This window comes from Falco cherrug, chromosome 12, assembly GCF_023634085.1.
Source record: "Falco cherrug isolate bFalChe1 chromosome 12, bFalChe1.pri, whole genome shotgun sequence".
NCBI classification, from domain to species: domain Eukaryota; kingdom Metazoa; phylum Chordata; class Aves; order Falconiformes; family Falconidae; genus Falco; species Falco cherrug.
The window spans coordinates 32,023,865-32,041,396 of NC_073708.1; the positions used below are offsets into that span (position 1 = coordinate 32,023,865).

The window sequence follows — 17,532 nt, forward strand, 5'->3', positions numbered from 1 at the left end:
TGTCATAGAGGTGCTACTGCATCGGGCTCGTGTTGGGAAATTTCAAGAAGTTTTAATGATAAGCAAGAAGTGAGTTTTGAAGTGGTCTCTGAAGCTGTGGGGCTTCATCTGTGCAGCACTTAAGCGTGTGTATTCTCCTTGCTCCTTCACCTCTTTTCTGTGTGTCTGAGTACAAGTTGCTGAAAACAAGCTTTAGACTTGTGTTTGGCTCCTAGCAAATGAAAGTGAGATGTGTTGTCCGTGTAAAACAAGCAATGGAAGGAACTATGGCAGAGCAATAATCAGTCAAGAGCATCCCTCCAAAGCACTGATTCTTTGCTTTATCCACAGAAGTGCAATCACTAAGAAATATCTTTTCTGCTGATGACCTGTTCTTAATATTCTTACAGTATGCTGCAGCTACTTGCTGTGCTGTAATGAGTTGTTTGTCTAATTGTGGTGGGCAGAAAATGTCTTAGCGCTCCTCAGGTCTGGACTTCACTTAATGGGAAAAGAATGTTAAACCTCTGTGGTGTGAATAAAATGTGTGGCTGCATATGTGCTTGTATCTGCTGTACTTTCAGAAGCATGGTTTTCAAGACCTTTCCTCTCTTGCTGATTTTCAGTGGGAGGTATTCTGCATACTACGCAGAAAAAAAATACTTTCCAAATTCAAGTAGCAAAACACACCTCTAATTACATTTTGACCCCGTTAGTTAAGAAATATATTAAAGAACTATGCAGCTACATGGATTAGCATTTCATGCAGTTATATGAATTTTTGGCATATAGTTGATAGCAACAAATGAGTTTTCTAATTTTTTATGATATTCTGATTTTGTGCAGACCTCTGCAGGGCTTTACAGCTTTCTGGGGATAACATATCACCCTCAATATAAACGCTCAGGATTTTAGGCTCCAGACCACTGGGGTTTTTGAGGAAACCACAGTGTGGCAGGAAAATGCTGCGCTGTAAATAGTGCAGTGGGAGAGCTGGTTCTTGTCTGTGTTGCTCTGAGTGTAGGTAATGCTCTTGGGTGCATCTGGTCTTGGAGACGGGTGACTGCTCCCCCTATCCCAGCAGTCTGGTGAAGCACCAAGGGCTGCTGCAGCTGGAACTGTTAAGAGGAGAACTGTTGGGGTGGACCTAAGTTTGGCTCAATCACGCTGGCAGCCTGCACAGGAGCTGTAGAAGGAACAGCTCTACTTCATCATCTTTCTTCTCAGCAGTTTTTATTCACGTTTAGTTGCTTCCCTCTCACCTTCCCCATGTCTTTCCCCTCTTGTTGTTGTCATGGGAACATTCACTACAGTGATTAAATCATACTATTAAAATACACTTCCTCAGTAGAATGGTAGTAGCTAATATTGATCTAGCTACTACTGCTGACTCAGGGCATGGTTCAACATATATCTCTTATTTCTTCTCTTAATGCATAATGCAGCAGTGTCTTTCACCTTGGGCTCTGTACTAAAGGTGATATCCAGCCACAGCAAAATACTTTGACCTGCTTTTTTTAAGTGTGGCCCAGCTGAAGCATTGGAGGCAGGTCGTCTTATGAAGCTGTCTTTAAAATCTGCAAAGGACAACCAGACAGAAAAAAGAATTACCCTTCCTATGATTGACCCTCGCTAGCATTATTTATAGATGCTTTTATGCCAGTGGTGAAAAGACATTCAGATCAAACTGTCAGCATTCACAAACACGAAATGTGCTCCAAATAACTTCGGAAGTATATTGTGCTCTGTCACAGAAATGGTTGAAATGTAGATGAAAGACAAATAACTACCTTAATATCAAGTGAGGCTGCATTTTAAAATGTAATCATTCATATACATTGTCACTGACATCTGCTTTGAGTAGTCATCTGCACAGTAGTACATAACGTTAAGCAGAGCATGGTAAGCATATTCCTGAGTCACCAGAAAGAAGCAAAAGATTCTATGAGATGTGAGTTTGCAGTATGTTTGCAACATAAGCATTTCAGTTTCCCACAGTGGTTAATTAACCATCTCTAACTTTATGACAATTTCCTGAAATTGATTGTTTTTGTAAGCTAAGATTGAGGTGCCTCTGGAATTCCCTTGTTTACCCTCCCTTCAAAAAATTTTTGGTTTAGAACCAGCCTGTTGTACAAATAACTAAAATAGTGCCGTTTTAATGTGAATAGTATTTGCCACTGATGCTGCACTTTTCTGTGTGAGCGATAAAGGCACAGCAAATACTATTTTAGAGTCTGTGGTGGAAAAAGATGTCTGTTAACTAAGACTAAATGCTGAGAAGCCATCACTTTCTACCGTATTTGTATGTGCCCTTGAACATCTGCATGTAAGTTATTTTATGTTGTAACTAATTTTATGTTTGATCTTTCTAGAAAAAATCCGGCAACGATATGCAGATCTACCAGGAGAGTTACACATTATTGAGCTTGAGAAAGACAAAAATGGGCTTGGACTGAGTCTTGCTGGCAACAAGGACCGCTCTCGTATGAGCATCTTTGTAGTTGGTATCAATCCAGATGGACCTGCGGGACGAGATGGAAGGATGCATATTGGCGATGAACTTCTAGAGGTAAGTGTTTCCTTTAACTACTAGGCAGGGTTCATATGGAGAGAGGGAGAGGCATATGTGAAGCTATCATTTGAACCTTAAATAAAGCCTGCAAATGAAATTAGGTGGCTGAGGCAAGGAGCTACGCTGATTTATGCCAACTGAGAACTTGGCCTTTGGCAGGTAAATGTGTTTTCAGTGAAACAAAAATCATTGGCCTGTGAAAACTAATGTCTTGTCAGTGAAGTCTGTGCTCTCAGCATGTTCACAAGCTATGCTTAGGGAGGGACTGTTGAAAGGCAGGAAGGGGACAGTAAATCTATCCTTGTAGTGCATATGTGGTTTTACAGGGAAATTCACACCTTACATTAAAAAAAAACAAAACCCCCTCAAAGTTACCATATGTGTTTTTACAGATGACAGGGATATTCCCCATCCTGAAAATAAATTTCATGCTGTAATCTGTTTTGATCTGTTGTAACTTAAAATACTTATTTTCTTTAGTCGTGTCTGGCACAAATTCACCCACAAGGCAAGAAAGCTCATTAGCAAGTATGGTATTTTGTCTTCACTTTTTCTCATATCTCCTTGCTTCACCTTCAGATTGAAAACACAGACTTCCTACACTTCATCTGATTTTTGGCTGTGGCAAAATGGCACTTTGCTGCAGTACCTGCAGTGGTACCCCATGTTCTGATTGCTTAAGCAGTTTAAAAAAATCAACCATCCCTATGGATCTCTTCTTTAGAGAAAAGCTTTCACTAAAGAGCAGGTATATGCTGACCTACTGCTTTCCATGGGTTGTGATTTTTTCATCTTTCAGCAACTGTCTGTGCCATCAGAGAACCATCTATTTTCTTACATTTCTTGACTTGAGAAAGAGCAATTTGATGGCCTGGGGATACCTTGGGAGTACTCAGAATTGTCTAAGCATTTTTCATTTTCTAACAGTTCCGTAATTACGGGTTTTCAATATTCATGGTACAAGAAAGACTTGTTTTGTTCTAATAATACCATCTGAAGTTTATTATTTTCTTTTTAAGTGTGGTAAGTGGTACAAAGGTCTATGCTGTACTGAAGTAGGGTAGGAAAATTACTTTCTTCTTCAAATTTATATTCTTTCTGTCTCTGGCACCCAGTTCTAATGGTAAAAAAAAAAAAAAGTTGTCCAATTTTGGGTGTATACCAGTTGAGAGGACTCATGGTACTGTTTGCCTCTGTGTGTGTCATAGACCAGGTAGTTCCTGGTTGAGGAAAGGTAGAGCCTTTTGTATCAATACTTTCCCACAAAGAAAGATCCACTGAAGTTTTCTGAAATCTCACGAGTTATTCATTCCAGTGTTTGTTTTATCTAATGTTAAGCATTGCTAGCAGTACTTGAAACGAGACACCATCTGTGATTAATCACATATATCTCAAGTCTTGGGATTTGCATGCTTGAGCCATATTATAAGTAGCATATTCCAAAGTGATGGTGTTGCCCTAATTCCTTTCCCTGTCAGGTTGGAGATAAAATGATATTTTTCTTCAGTGGAAGGAAAGTGATGTTCACAATCTCAAAAATGCCGAATTTCAAATAAACTGAAGTTCAAAGAGACTTTAGTAACAACCTCTCTTGTTTACCTTTGCAATGAAATTAAAGGTGTGTCACCAGTGGGCAGAAGTGCGATTACTTATATGAAAGGATGTAATGATCTCATTCGGGTCCCCAGTGAGTGTGTATCCAGTGTCAAAACATCCTGTATTACAAAGGAATGGGTTGTGCATTAGTCATGTACAGACGTTTTATGTTCGCACCAGTGGTCAATTATTCACAGCTCTGTTTCTTTGTCTTTTAAAAGCATTTCAGTGTTATGTGAATAGCATTGAAATGGAACTAATGGGCATTTACACTGGCAGGGTTTTTTTTTTCAATAACCATTAGGTTCAATAACTATTTCAGTAACCATTAGGAATCCTCATACCCAAGAGGTATACGGGTCAGCAACGGAATGGTTGGGCCTGGAAGGGATCTCCGGAGGTCATCTGGTCCAACCCCTCTTGCTCAAGCAAGTCCATCTCAAGCCAGTTGCCCAGTACTGTGTCCAGAAGGCTTTTGAATATCTCGTACATGTTTTCATGCTACTTCCATGGTAGTGATGCAGAGGTCAAGGTGATCAACAGGCTTCACTTGCGATGTCTTTTACACAAAATACATTGAAAGAGCATTAACAGCAAACTCAAGTGTTCAGGAGTGAGGAAGTGATAGAATCCAGATTGTTTGGTTTTCTCCATTAAAGACATAAAATTAAAGACTATGAATATGGTTGTTGGTCACAGAAGTGTTTTATCTCTCCCATGGTATCTTTCCCTCTTTCAGAGACCTGGATGGACAGTCTTTACTGATGAAGCAACTTCTCTTCCCTTGGGTAGTGTTTCACTGAGTGTAGTTATTAAATTGCTCTAACTGCAGACTGAGCTGCTGGCCATTGCCCGCTGTATTCCATAGAAAAAAGCTATGGGACTTTACAACTACTTAATTCCTAAGCATCTGAGGTAATTTTCCCCAGTATTTTCATCTGTTCATCAGCAAATAGACAACTCTCAACCCTCATCTAACTGCATGTTTTAGGTGTATTTGCACCTCCATCTTTGATTACGCATCAGTTTTGAATTCTAGAATTGGCAAGAGAAGGGATTCACATCTTAGGAAGCCTCTAGCATTTCTGCACTGTCCTGGGGCGCCCCAGTGAATCTTGTTAGGTAGTGTTTCTCCATTAAAATGGTGGATGATGCTGCAGTGTGTGCAGATTATTCCCCACGGGTGTTGGTGGGGGTAAGGTTAATGCGATGGAAATGTAGACAGAGAAATATTACCTCTTCATTTTCCTTTTGAACTGGAGTCTATTTGGATTCAATTGAAGGATGTGGGATGCTTCCAGACGGGCTTAGCTCTCCTTATTCATAAAATCTTTTGTCACTGAATTAATGAAGTATTATTTCGCTTCTAGATTCTGCAAAAACCAGTAGTCGTTTGAGGGCACAATCCTGGCTTATTTTCAGAATCTATCCAGCCTATACATAAAGTGAAATGCAGGTCACATAAAAAAATTGTATATAATCATGATTTTTTTAATACATCTTCTGTGATGTATTTTGGATGGGTAAGTTGCTGGGGAAAACAGCTTTTTGAAGGAGGAGGTCCTTTCATTCTGCTTTAATATGTGGAAGAAAGTTGTTTGGGTCAGAATCTGGTCCCTGTGCAAAAGAATGTATTTTTTACATGACGTAAGTTCTGCTTTTCTGTTCTTTTTCCAAGCAAAGAAACCATCTGTGGTGCTCCTGCCTTGCACTCTTGCTGTTTTAGTGCAGGTGTCTGCACTGCTTCTTATCTTATTAGTTTGGGCTTAGTCCTGTGGCTGATTGTGCCCAGCATGGCCCCAGCGCATTCACGTGGTGCTGTACCTGTGCTGTTAAGCCCTGCTGCTCATGAACTCTGCATGGGTCTGTCCTGCTGGTAGGTTTTATTCACACTAAATAATCCACCCTGTTATTATTATTATTATTATCTCTCCATAAGAGAGTCAACAGCATTCTATTAATAAACCAAGCTGTTCAGAGCCCTGTTATGCTAAATTACTGATGTTGGGATTTTCTGCCATCTTTCTGTCCCTGCTTACCTTGCTGAAAATGGGGCAGGAGGTGGAAGGATTTTGCTCGCTTGGATGTTTTGCTATAGGAGGTCACAGCACTTCTTGAAAGAGTGAAAGCTAGTCTTTGTAGTCAGGTGTTGCTGTACAAGTTTGCCTGTTGTCCATTCTGGACTGTTGCATGAAAGGAAATTATTATTCTTTTTTTGTGCAATTTTTGTCACAGCTCAAAGCCAGATGGTTTTTGTGATAAAAGTATTTTTATTGCTATTTCATTTTAAGATTCTTAGATAAACGTAAGTTGTGCTACAATAACATAATAGATACATCAGTATTTTGCCCAAGTAATTGACCTACCCAGCCAAATTCACAGTGCCACTTCTATTTTAGAATGGGTGTGTGTGTGTTGATGTTTTAGTCTCAGTTTTTTCGTTGTGGGACTGTTAATGTTTTTCCTGTGTCAAGACAGTGACTTTGGATATGAGGCAAGTGGCACTACCCCTCAAGACAGACAGTAATCTGAAAGTAGAAGGACAGTGAGGTTTTCACGTGAGAAGAGTAATCTTGAATGATTAACTCTAGTGGTGATTTTATTTTATTATTCCTATGTAAACACCATAGTCGTAGCTTCTGTTCTTAGATTAATTTACTGAAAGGATTGAGGGGTAACATCCTTTTGGTCTTTTCATAGGAGGATACAAAACCTTTTTTCATGTATTTTGTATACAGGCTACCAATTAATTTTAATGTTGGGCAGTGATTTTTAAAACCGAAAAGCAGGTAGAGCTGTATTTGGGAAGCTGGTTGTGCACAAGGGTGCAGGCAATCTGCAGTTTTCTGTTGTCCTGTCTCTTTCTGCACTCTCTAGGTGGGAAACTGCAGAGGTCAGCTGCCTGCTGAGCCAACAGCAAAGCTGAACTGCAGCGCAGGGATGGGGATTTTCTGTCTTTATGGAGTTTTATGGTCTGTTGATCACTTTAGATGATGCACATGTTTGAACGTGTGCCAGGCAAGAAATTTGATGAGGAAAGAATTCATGTTCTAATTAATTATTTTTTCTTTCCACTGGTTTCCTCATGCTTTATCATTTGGGGGTTTGGTATATTTTACGGGGGTTCAGTCTATATAATTTGACTGATCAAAAAATTTTGAAACTTTTCCCATTGTTTCAAAGAGTCTGGTTGTATCTCAACATGCTACAATTCCTGTGGTTAGAAGGAACCTCATGCATTAGTACTAATAATTATTATGGAAAGCTATGCAAGTTCTTTTAGTAGCTTTGGGGTATCATTTAACTTGATTTTCATAAAAATCAGATGATACTAATTTTACAGCTTTCTGTTACTGCCACATAGTAAAAACAGTGCTCTTTTTAAAAATACTGGCATCTAATGTTTCTCTTCTGCAAATTCAAGTTTGAGAAGCAAACAATCCTTTAGATTTTTTTCTCTTAATTTAAGAGTTCGGATTTCAGAGAGTTTGTGCTTTCTGCTACTTTAGCGTATGAAACTGTAAAACAAAACTTTCGTAGGTGAAGGCAATAGTACGTTTGGGATATGTAATTAAATCTGCCATAAAGCAATTTAGGGTTATATTGAAGATTGAAGTGTGCTGACCTGACCTCGTACCTGTAGCATGTTTTTAGCTTTCTCTGTTCTCTGCTGCCTTTCCAAGAAGTTATGTAAAGAGACATTTAAAGAAGAGTTGAGGTTGATTTAGATCAGTTTATTTCTTCTGCTTAGTCGAAGCTTTGTTTTTCTTTTCCAATCTCTAATGAGAACAGTAAAGCACAGATTTATAGGTTTTGACTCCCAGAGTACTATTCGATTAATCTGACATATTACTTTATTTAATTTGAAAGGTTTAAAATGGAGTTGCTTATGAAATCCTAGAAATTCTCTTTTTTGTTATTTTTAAGTAGGCTTTTGTGCTTTGCTCATCACTGTGGTATCTGAAGCTAACAGAACATCAATTTATTTTGCAAAAGAAAGTGACTTAAAAAAAAAGAAAGAAAGAAAAATTAATACTGCCTTGTAATAACTGTGGGACAGTCCAAAACCTTGTGGAGATATATTACTTCGATTATCCTTTCATTTTGATGTAATTAAATAATTATAACTTACAGACCAAGCTCACAGCTAATTAAATTTTGGACTATTTGATACATCTAGTGAATAGGATTAATTTAGCCAGAGTAAAGACTATAAATTTTAATCTAAGAAGTCTGCTGTTTAGAAAAATTGATGGCAATTTAACTAAATCCAAACAATTTGTAAAGCATACAGTATTCCCAGTGAATAATTTATTTTTCAACTTAGAGAAATTAAGTCAACAAACTCACTGAAAGTTTCAAGTTCAGCTTGATGCGAGAATGGAACTGAGCATTCATTTTTACTACTAGATTTTTAAATTTGTCTTTGATTAACAAAGCGTGTCCTAGGATGTTGCTTCTCTCCCTGTCTTTGCAACAATGGCAGTTGCAGACAGCACCATATTAAACCCTTAGGAATGTTGGCATGGTGCTGTATCTTCAGTGCTGATCATTCCCTGCCAGCTCTGACTCTCGTAGACCTTTATTTTGGTTCTTTCTTTGTACAGTGAGTAGCTTGGTAGGTAAATAGTTTGCGATTCAATCTTAATGAATAATCAGGCGTTAGGGTTTTAGTCTTGTCCTTGCATTGTCCTTATTTAACTGATGAACTTGTATGTTGTTTTGACACATTGATAATAAGATGGGAATATTGTGAAGTTGCCAATATGACCAAATAGCCTGTGTGACACAAGGCTATAAGACTTGGACAGTTATTTCTTGCTTGAATGAAAAAATCTTCTAACAACACAAAACCATAATCCAATACAAACATTTTCAGTAACAAAAAGTCCTTCTATAATCATGAGTCAGTTGTTCCTGAGCTCGTTATCATTATTGTTTTAAACAGCATTGGTATATCAAATGTGAATGTAAATAGTATGTTGTAAATTAAGAGTGGGAGGGAAAAATCGCAGTATTGAAATTAAACTGGCTGCTCACTTTGGAAGGGTGTATGAACACTCCAGCTCCAGAGAGGTGGATTAATATAATCAAGATGTCTAGAGTGAGAATTTTGACAAAGTTAAATAGCAGCTTATTCTGCATGCTTCGAAGCCTCTGGTGCTTGCTTAGATGACAAGACATGGAACAAGATGAACCGTGAACCTGAACTAATATCATGACTCCAAATACTGTTAATTTCAATTTTTTTTACTTCCTCTTTAAAGTTTTGCCTTCTTTTTTGCACAAAATACAAAGTTAAATGTAGCTTTGAATTACTTTCAGGTTTTATGTTTACAGGTATTCAGGTGTAAGTAGATAATTGTTCTTCCGCAGCGCATTGTTTTCTTGATGCTTATTCCAGTCTAAATTGTCAAAGTTGAAGGAAGACAGCTCTGGTAGTCCAACTCCCTGCTGTCAGGGGAGGATGCTTTCCTTCACCACCTTGCTGAGTGTTCACTTCAGCTGAGTTTTAAATCTAAAAATCATCAGGATACAACTAAGAAACTGCTCAAGGGTTTTGTTAATCTTCTTGACATAGTGGCTTCTTTCCCCTCATACTCAGCTCAGCTTTTACTTTCTTTAACTTTATTGTGGTATTCATATCTGCCTTATGTTCTACATGTGATCTTCATGATTGCAGTTTGTGCAATGCCTGAGCTGAAAGGCGAGCATCCTCTTAGGATACCTCTGAGAGGGGAGGCATTAATCAAGAGGAGCCAAAGCCCAAGAAACTAGGTATTGCAGGCAGCCTGAGGTGGAGCACAGTGTTAAATGCAAGCCCTGCATGTGAAATGAATGAAATGCTTTAAATACTCCTTTTTTACACTGCAGGTTATTTTTGTGATATGATACTGAGTATGGTTTTGGTTGGCTATATTCATTTCAGAGATGCTGTTGTCCTTGTTGAAGTCCCACTTGCTGAGCATGGCACTGGGAGACAGTAGTCATCGTGTTTTCCTCAAACTGGGAAGACTTCTAGTTCCTACAGAAAGACAAGTCCTGAAGCACATACTGTGTTAAAGCAAAGCTATTTCCCTCTGAAAACTGCAGCATTTGATTTTTTTGTAGTATTTGGTGTCTGCTGTGCTTAGGTGTTTGATCCATCACAGCAGAAGTGATGTGGTATGCCCTTAAATTGTCCTTTGTCTCCATGGCTATCAGTTCTGTTTCCTTCAGCAGAACTGAGGAGTCAGCACAGTCTTAACAGCAAGTTTTCCTAAACTGCCAGTTGCCTATAGGTAAGGTATAGGAGGGTCTGTCTCAAAATCTGTGCTGTTGTCTTACCTATATGATTCTTCTCAGATCAACTTGTTTTCCAAAAATCTGGGAACAATACTTAAAAACTAGTCTATGGATCTGTGAAAAAGAGTAAAAGATTTCCCTAATTTGTGACTTACTAATAAGGCTAAATTAGCTCTGCATTTGTTCCTATTTTATAATCATCTAGACTAAAACTTGGGAATGTTTTGCTATTAATACAATATTTTTTCATTGATAAATGGGAGTCAAAGTTGTTGAAAATGCAGTATTTTAAAATCCATTCTAAGTCTGTGATTCTGTGGTCTATCATGGAATCAGTATGAGAAGGAGGATGTTTTTAAAATCAAATTAGGATTTATACTTTCTAAAGAAATTTTAAGCAAGCTGATGAGAAATGCTTAAATTGTTGCTGCTGAGTTGCAGGCTACAACCCCATCCTCTTCTGGTAGTTAGCTGAGGGAAGGGGCAGCAGCCTTGGGCAGTTCAAGGCCTGAAAGAGGCTCTTAGTGCCTCAGTACTGCTATTTCTTTCTCTACAGCACTGTACAGATAGGTATCTATCAGTGCAATGTTAGTATTCCTGCCTATATGAACCTTGAAAGTTATATGATATATTTTGCAGACCACGTTTTCTTTGAGTCTTATCTCTTTATACCACAGTAAATTTGGAAGTCTTGGTGGCATAAATTAAAACAATGTGTACTTCTCCACTTACATGAAAACCTTCATTTTCTTTTAACAGATAAACAATCAGGTACTGTATGGAAGAAGTCACCAGAATGCTTCTGCAATCATTAAGACTGCCCCATCAAAGGTCAAGCTAGTTTTCATACGGTAAGAACAGTTCTCATCAAAACATTTGTTTGCACTTTAGCCTATTACATTACATATTTAGCCTGTTTCAAAAATGCTGAACTTGCTCAATTCTCCTTGAAGTAAATAAACCTTTTCCTTGACTGTTCTTTTCGGAACAGTTGAAGAGTTCTTAATATTGTAAAAAAAAAAAACAAAACACCAAAACCCAGAAGACCTAATGTAATTGAGTGTCTGTTTTAGGGGTGTCTGCTGAAGACTTGAGCTGTCCCTGTTGGGCTTGAAAACACCTTGATAAGAGCTTCTCCCAAACTTAGTAAAGTGCTTTAGGTTGGTTCTGCCAGCACAAAGATGGGGGTGGGCAGATTGCTTCACCCAGACTGCCAGGAGGGAGTGAAAATGGTGCATAGACTTGGGGCTGGAGAGGAAGGTGCTGTGAGAGGAGCAGGCAAGTGTAGGGCATGGAGCTGGGTGGCTGTGTGAAAGATAGCTTTGTATGAACATCAAAAGATTTTAAAAGTGAGCTAGGGCTTAGTTGTACAGAAGCAGAACCTGCCTTTGACAAGGAGCACTGGGATGGCTTCTGTAGGATGGAATATGCTAAAATAACCTTTCATCTGCATAAGAAGAATTGAAGCAGAATTACATGTAGGTATTTTTCCTCTATGTGTGTGAATTAAGGACACCTTCATGCATTCACTCTGTAGTTCAGGAAGCGTTACTCTTCTGACCCTGGGTGGGAGGTCTGGAAAGAAGCTGCCTCTTTCTCAGAACTTGTATTGCTTTAATATATTGGAATTTCACCGATGCATCTATTCCAGCTGTGACTTCGGTTGGGCACTATTCCCATGCCATTTTGTAATGTAGTGTTCCTACCAACATACACATCATACTTGATATTGTTTTATATTCTTCGCTCATAGACAGCTTACCTGTGAACAATGTAATAATCTGTGTGTGAATGCATATAAATGCGTACATTTACTCGCACAGTTCTGTCTGGTACAGCATACACAGAAATGATGGAAGAGCAGCATTAGTGCAGTGAAGAATGAGTTGCTGTACTTGGCAGCACAGAGGATCTGGAGGAGATTAATGATCTTGCCTGCAGCTTCTGTGTTACTTTCCCCAGCTATTGAAAATTAAACGTCATGTACAACAACTCACTCACCATTACTTAATTGCATGTGGAAAATGTGTCTGGTTGGCTCCAGAGGCAGAACCACAACTTAGGAAACCAAAACCCAGGGCTGAGTTTAGTGCTGTCAGGCAGCACAGAAAGCGTGGGTTTCTTGCGTCCTGCCCTGCTGCACTGAGCATCGCAGCTGGCTGCAGAGCACTTAGCTCTGCAGAGCGGTAATGAAGGGTGTGGGTTAGCTCTAGTTGCCCATGGGCTGGAAATCCTTGGTGCCTATTTTGTATCATGTCTAAGACATAAGGGCCATGTATCTTCTTAGCCATACTTTACCTTTTCAGATTGTGTAGGAGTGGGTTTCAAGGCAAAAAGTTGTCTTAATTATCATAATCAGTAGATATTGGAAATACCATTGGATAAATCTTTTTTTTGTCTCTAGAGGTTGTTTTTTTAAAGAAGTTTCTATTTTTATATACTGCTGCTGAGGTTGTAAACTTGCATGTTCACATTTCCCAAGAGCATGCATCTTGTCACTGCTCTCAGCCTTGCATTAGAGTACACTGACAACTGATGGGTTTGTTTGCTTGAACCAAGCAGCCATTCGAACAGCAGTGAAAAGAAATTTTCCCACTGAGAGAATGTCATTAGTAACTGAAGCACTGGCTCCAATGTGGGGACAAAACTGATGCTGCCTTTTTTTTGATGCATGGTCAACTTCTCATAGTAAGAGGAGTGTTTCAAAATGTTAGCAAAGCCAAACTAGACTGTTTCTCTTAAAGACAAATTTTAAGGAGAAAGAAGAATAATATTATTTTCTCATGCAGACTGTATTCCATGAGCCCATTCTATCTTGGTGCTTCTGATTCCTACACCTTAGACCACAAAACCAGGGGATGCAGTGGACTGAAAACACAAACCAAAAGACTGTGCTGGTCCCAGAAGTCTTGTCCTGGTGCAGTTTGGTAGAAAATTTTTTTCTTGCTTTATCAACTTATTTTAAAACTGTAACATAAAATGGGGGTATTGAAATGCCACTACTTAATGCATGGTGGTGCCAGCAGTAAATAAGTAGTAAATAAGAGGAGCAACAGGCATCTTGAATCTCCATCCATCTCTTGTACATGTGCAATAGCTTTTCCAGCTGAGAACAATGCGCTGAGTGTAGCAGACTTAGCTCTCCTCGTAGGTTTGCTGCTTGGCTGATTTCAGATATGTTCCTGTGGACTCTAATGATCTGGAAAGAGCAGGATACCATTACATTTGTCATGCTTTGAAAATGAGGCGGAGCCAACTGCAATAGAAATAGTACTTTCCTCCTCCTGAGCGCTGTTACCCATGCAACTTCTTTTAAAGGTAGAGGATGCATAGCATAACGTAGCCAAAACACATCCTGGAGCACACAGTAAGACGGGACCACAGCTCACTGTAGCAAAATAACATGTACTGCAGGAGTTACGAGAGAAATGGATTCGGTCTTCATGTGCATGAAGATATTACTATTCTAATTTCACCAGTGAAAGGCCTCAGTAGGTTATAGTTTTCCAGAAACACGTCATTCCACAGTCTAAAAAGTTTCTGCATGCCTAACTGAGCTGACCTAGGACATAAAAGCAAAACTGGTGGGACTCTTGGGCTCCTACTAAAAAGTGCCCTCTTTGATATCCTGAGGCTTTATTTTCTTCAGATGAAGGATACTCAGTGATAAGCATGCTGCTTTTCACTTTGAAGCAGGAAACAGCATCAAGGTTTTCCTATTTCTGGTGTTTTGGTTCAAGTACAGGGCAGGGGGATGTTTCCATAAACTCTTTAATCAGTTACGAAAGAAGCCCAGAAATTCCTGGGCACAGAAAAGCCTTTCTGTGAGAGGTACTGTAATAACCATCATTAAATAACTTGGATTATGTTGCGCCCAAATTTATTTTTTCTAGGAAAAAATAAAGAATAGAAGGTGTCCTCAACCTTATTGAGTTTTTACTAAAATCCTAGCTTACCGTCTATGCTATAAAAATCTGTTCACACATTTTATATACCCAGGTAGTGTTACAATTGCATTCCCACCCTTTCCTGAAAATTTTGCTGATGAGACATAGTGCAGTAAGTGTTGTGAGAATCGTAGGCATCCACTTATATTTGAAGGCTTCTCGCTCTGGTTTATGAGCATCTTTTCCTCAATTCAGTTGACGAAGATTATTTAAAACAGTTGATTTTGGCTACATTCCAAAATATAGGTCGTCACACACCACTGTTTCCCAGTGGTCTCATTAATTACACGAGCTTGTAATAGCATCTAAAGATTTGCAGTTATAGCAGTTACAGTATCGCTTTTTGAGGGTTTTTTGGTTGGGTTTTTTTTGTTTTAGGTTCAGTGCATCTTGTGCTTTGTAGCTTTCTAGAGTAACAAATTTGAAGGCATTTAACCTGCTCACCCAGTTTATCAAACAAACAAACCAATTGCCTGAGCACGGCAAGATTTTCCTGAGATGAAATGGCTCAGTCTTGAGTGCTTCCTTTGATTAGTGTCCAATCATGTTTTATCTGACCTCAAAGTCTTACAGCTGCTGCATTAACTTCCATGCTACTGTGGCAAATATGGGTTGTCTTTTTGATTTCTGCATATCAGAAATAAATAATAATTTGACTGCAGCTTTCCAAGCCATATAAAGGAGTCTTGCTATGGAAGCACTAGTGGAAGTCAGTGGCAGTAGGGCGTGTAAAGGTCTTAACTGCCTTTTGAAATTCTTGATCTGAGTTTTCAACAGGAATTAGCCAGGTAGTAATTTGAGAAAGGGACTTGCTTCTTGTAGGAGTCTCTGTGCCCTAGTTCCCAAAACAGAATGGGGTTTGTATCCATTGTGGCTTTTGTTCATGCATTGTAGGTCCATCTTTTTAAGATGCATAATAAAACGATGTAATTAGATTTTACATCTGTAGTAGGAAATCCAGCTTATATGAGAATGGTCTTTTACAGTCAGAATTTTATGATTCAGCAAATTCAGTGTTTTTTCCATGCTCAATTAACTGCCTTTAATCTGTTTTGGTGCTTCAGTGTCGGTATAATAAGCAGATCAAATATAGTTTGAATGCTTGAATCAAAGTGAATGCCACTGATTGCCATCATCCCTTTGTGTTCGGTTCTGTGATTCATTCTTTGGTATACCTTTATTCCTTAAAAGAAAATTTTCTTGTGCTGTGATGAAACATGAGAAATGCTTTAAGAGTAAAGTACTGTAGGATTTTGCTTATTTAAATACCATCTGTTAGCTGTCCGGAGTCATCCTCCCACGTGGCAGTCATTCTGTAATCATTGCTTTCTGGTGATGGGATGGCAGCTTCTCAGTGCAGCCCACAAATCTCTGTCACCTATCCCCTCCTTCCATTTCTAGGTATAATTGTAAAGACTAATCTCTTGCTATTTATGGTGACATGCAAAGGAGAGAGATCCTTACACTCTGTGAGGACTGGGAAAGTGAGGGCAGTGGCTGGGTCGGACGGTTCTTGGTGCTGTGTAATGCTCTCCATTGCTGTGAATTTGTTACTGAGTCTTTGCTCTTCTTTTAGAGCCTCTATAAGTAACGTTGTATGTTACATGGCAAAGTCTCAAATGCTGTCATGTTTTAGAAATTATTTTTGCTTTGTTTATTCTAACTTACATAATTGGCCATATTTTAATAGTATAAACTCTGTTTTTACTTGCTTTGATTGTTTAGGTTCTTTCATGTGGGAAAGCTTTAAAAATAAGCTCTTGCCAGACACTGTGTATGCAAGTTTGAACTTTTCCTGTTTTCTTCAGAGCTGTTTCCTCCTTGCTGTCACACACATGTGGGAACAAGTGCATGGTTGAGGAAGTTAAGTAATTTGGGCTCTTTCAAACCTTTGATGACCTAAGCTGCAGTTTATGTGAACATTAGTTGTTCATTTAAAATATCTGTATGGATTTGGCTCTCACATAGTTAGGAGTGGATGGAGGGGAAAAGGAGAACAAGACTGTTCTTGCTGTTAGTAAGAGAGATTTTTCAATGAGATGCACAATACAAAGGTCTTGCCTTGACCCAGCTGATGGAAAAATCCAGCATGCCTTTTCAGCATGCAACTTTGCTGCAGTCCCCTTTTCCAAAGGACCTTCTAGAGGGAAAACAAAGATGAGAAAATAAGAGATCCTGACCTGATTTTTCTTTTTTTTTAACAAGCAGGATGTGGACAATATAAATTTTCAATAATCTCCAGGACTTTATGCCCTCATATCACAATCAGAGGGAGTCCTAAGGGTTACTGGGCAAACATTGTTCATTCACTTGGTCTGCAGATCTGTTCCAACTAAGATGTCATGCAACTGCATACAAGCCACTGGGTTTTTTTCTCCTGATTCTTGATGTACTTTGTATTCCCAAAAAGCATCCACAACCTCTTACAAAGCTGTTGTCAAATGATCTTTTAGTGTTGATCAACTGTGTAGTTGCAGGTAGTTTGGCTGGAGGTTCTTCTCCCTTCGTTTAGACATCTAGAGGTCATCTAGACTTCTGTGATTAGTGAACAGTTGTCAGGAACCTCTGAAGAGCAACTAATTTCACCCTGTCCTAAATTAGGACATTTAGGTGCTGGATGAATTGCCCTTCTGAGTGGATCTGCTTTGGGATTTGTCTTGATTTTGCAGTGATCATAGAAGTTTGGACACTATCTTAGACAAGATGCTCTGCTTTAGACAGGTAATGAATCTCATTCAGCATGCTCAACAAGGATTTGCTTAGCATTAGATGACAGTGAGCTTATACCATCACAGACATGAGACACGTATGAGTAAATAAAATGGAAACCAGAAATTGTCCTCAAAGTAAGGCAGGGAACCTGAATTCAAGAATTAAAATTCTGAGGTTGATGAGCAAATGGAAAAAAAATTTAGCTGAGGCTGTGACTTCTGGTTATTGTCTCTAGAAAGATAACTTTCTGAATGCTTCATAGACCATTCCAGCTGTGTGTGACATTCCTCCAGAGTGCCAGAGACAACTTTCTGTTAAGTGCAGCACAGCACTGCAGGGCAGCCTAGCTGAAGCCTTACAGCACAAAGCTTTAACTTCCCTTCAGGCTTACTTTCTGCAGTGTGGAATGAGTAATCCCTTCAGATTTATATTTGTATA

General features: G+C 38.9%; 1 protein-coding gene across 4 annotated transcripts in view; it reads left to right on the top strand.

The window, feature by feature from the left end:
- PATJ (PATJ crumbs cell polarity complex component) overlaps positions 1 to 17,532 on the top strand; it is a 157,191-nt gene that overhangs the window by 92,179 nt on the left and 47,480 nt on the right. For all 4 annotated transcript variants that reach the window (XM_055724501.1, XM_055724504.1, XM_055724502.1 and 1 more), the window contains exons 28-29: positions 2,355 to 2,551; positions 11,195 to 11,286. In XM_055724501.1, the coding sequence (XP_055580476.1) occupies positions 2,355 to 2,551; positions 11,195 to 11,286 (289 nt within the window). The remainder of the gene's footprint in view (positions 1 to 2,354; positions 2,552 to 11,194; positions 11,287 to 17,532) is intronic.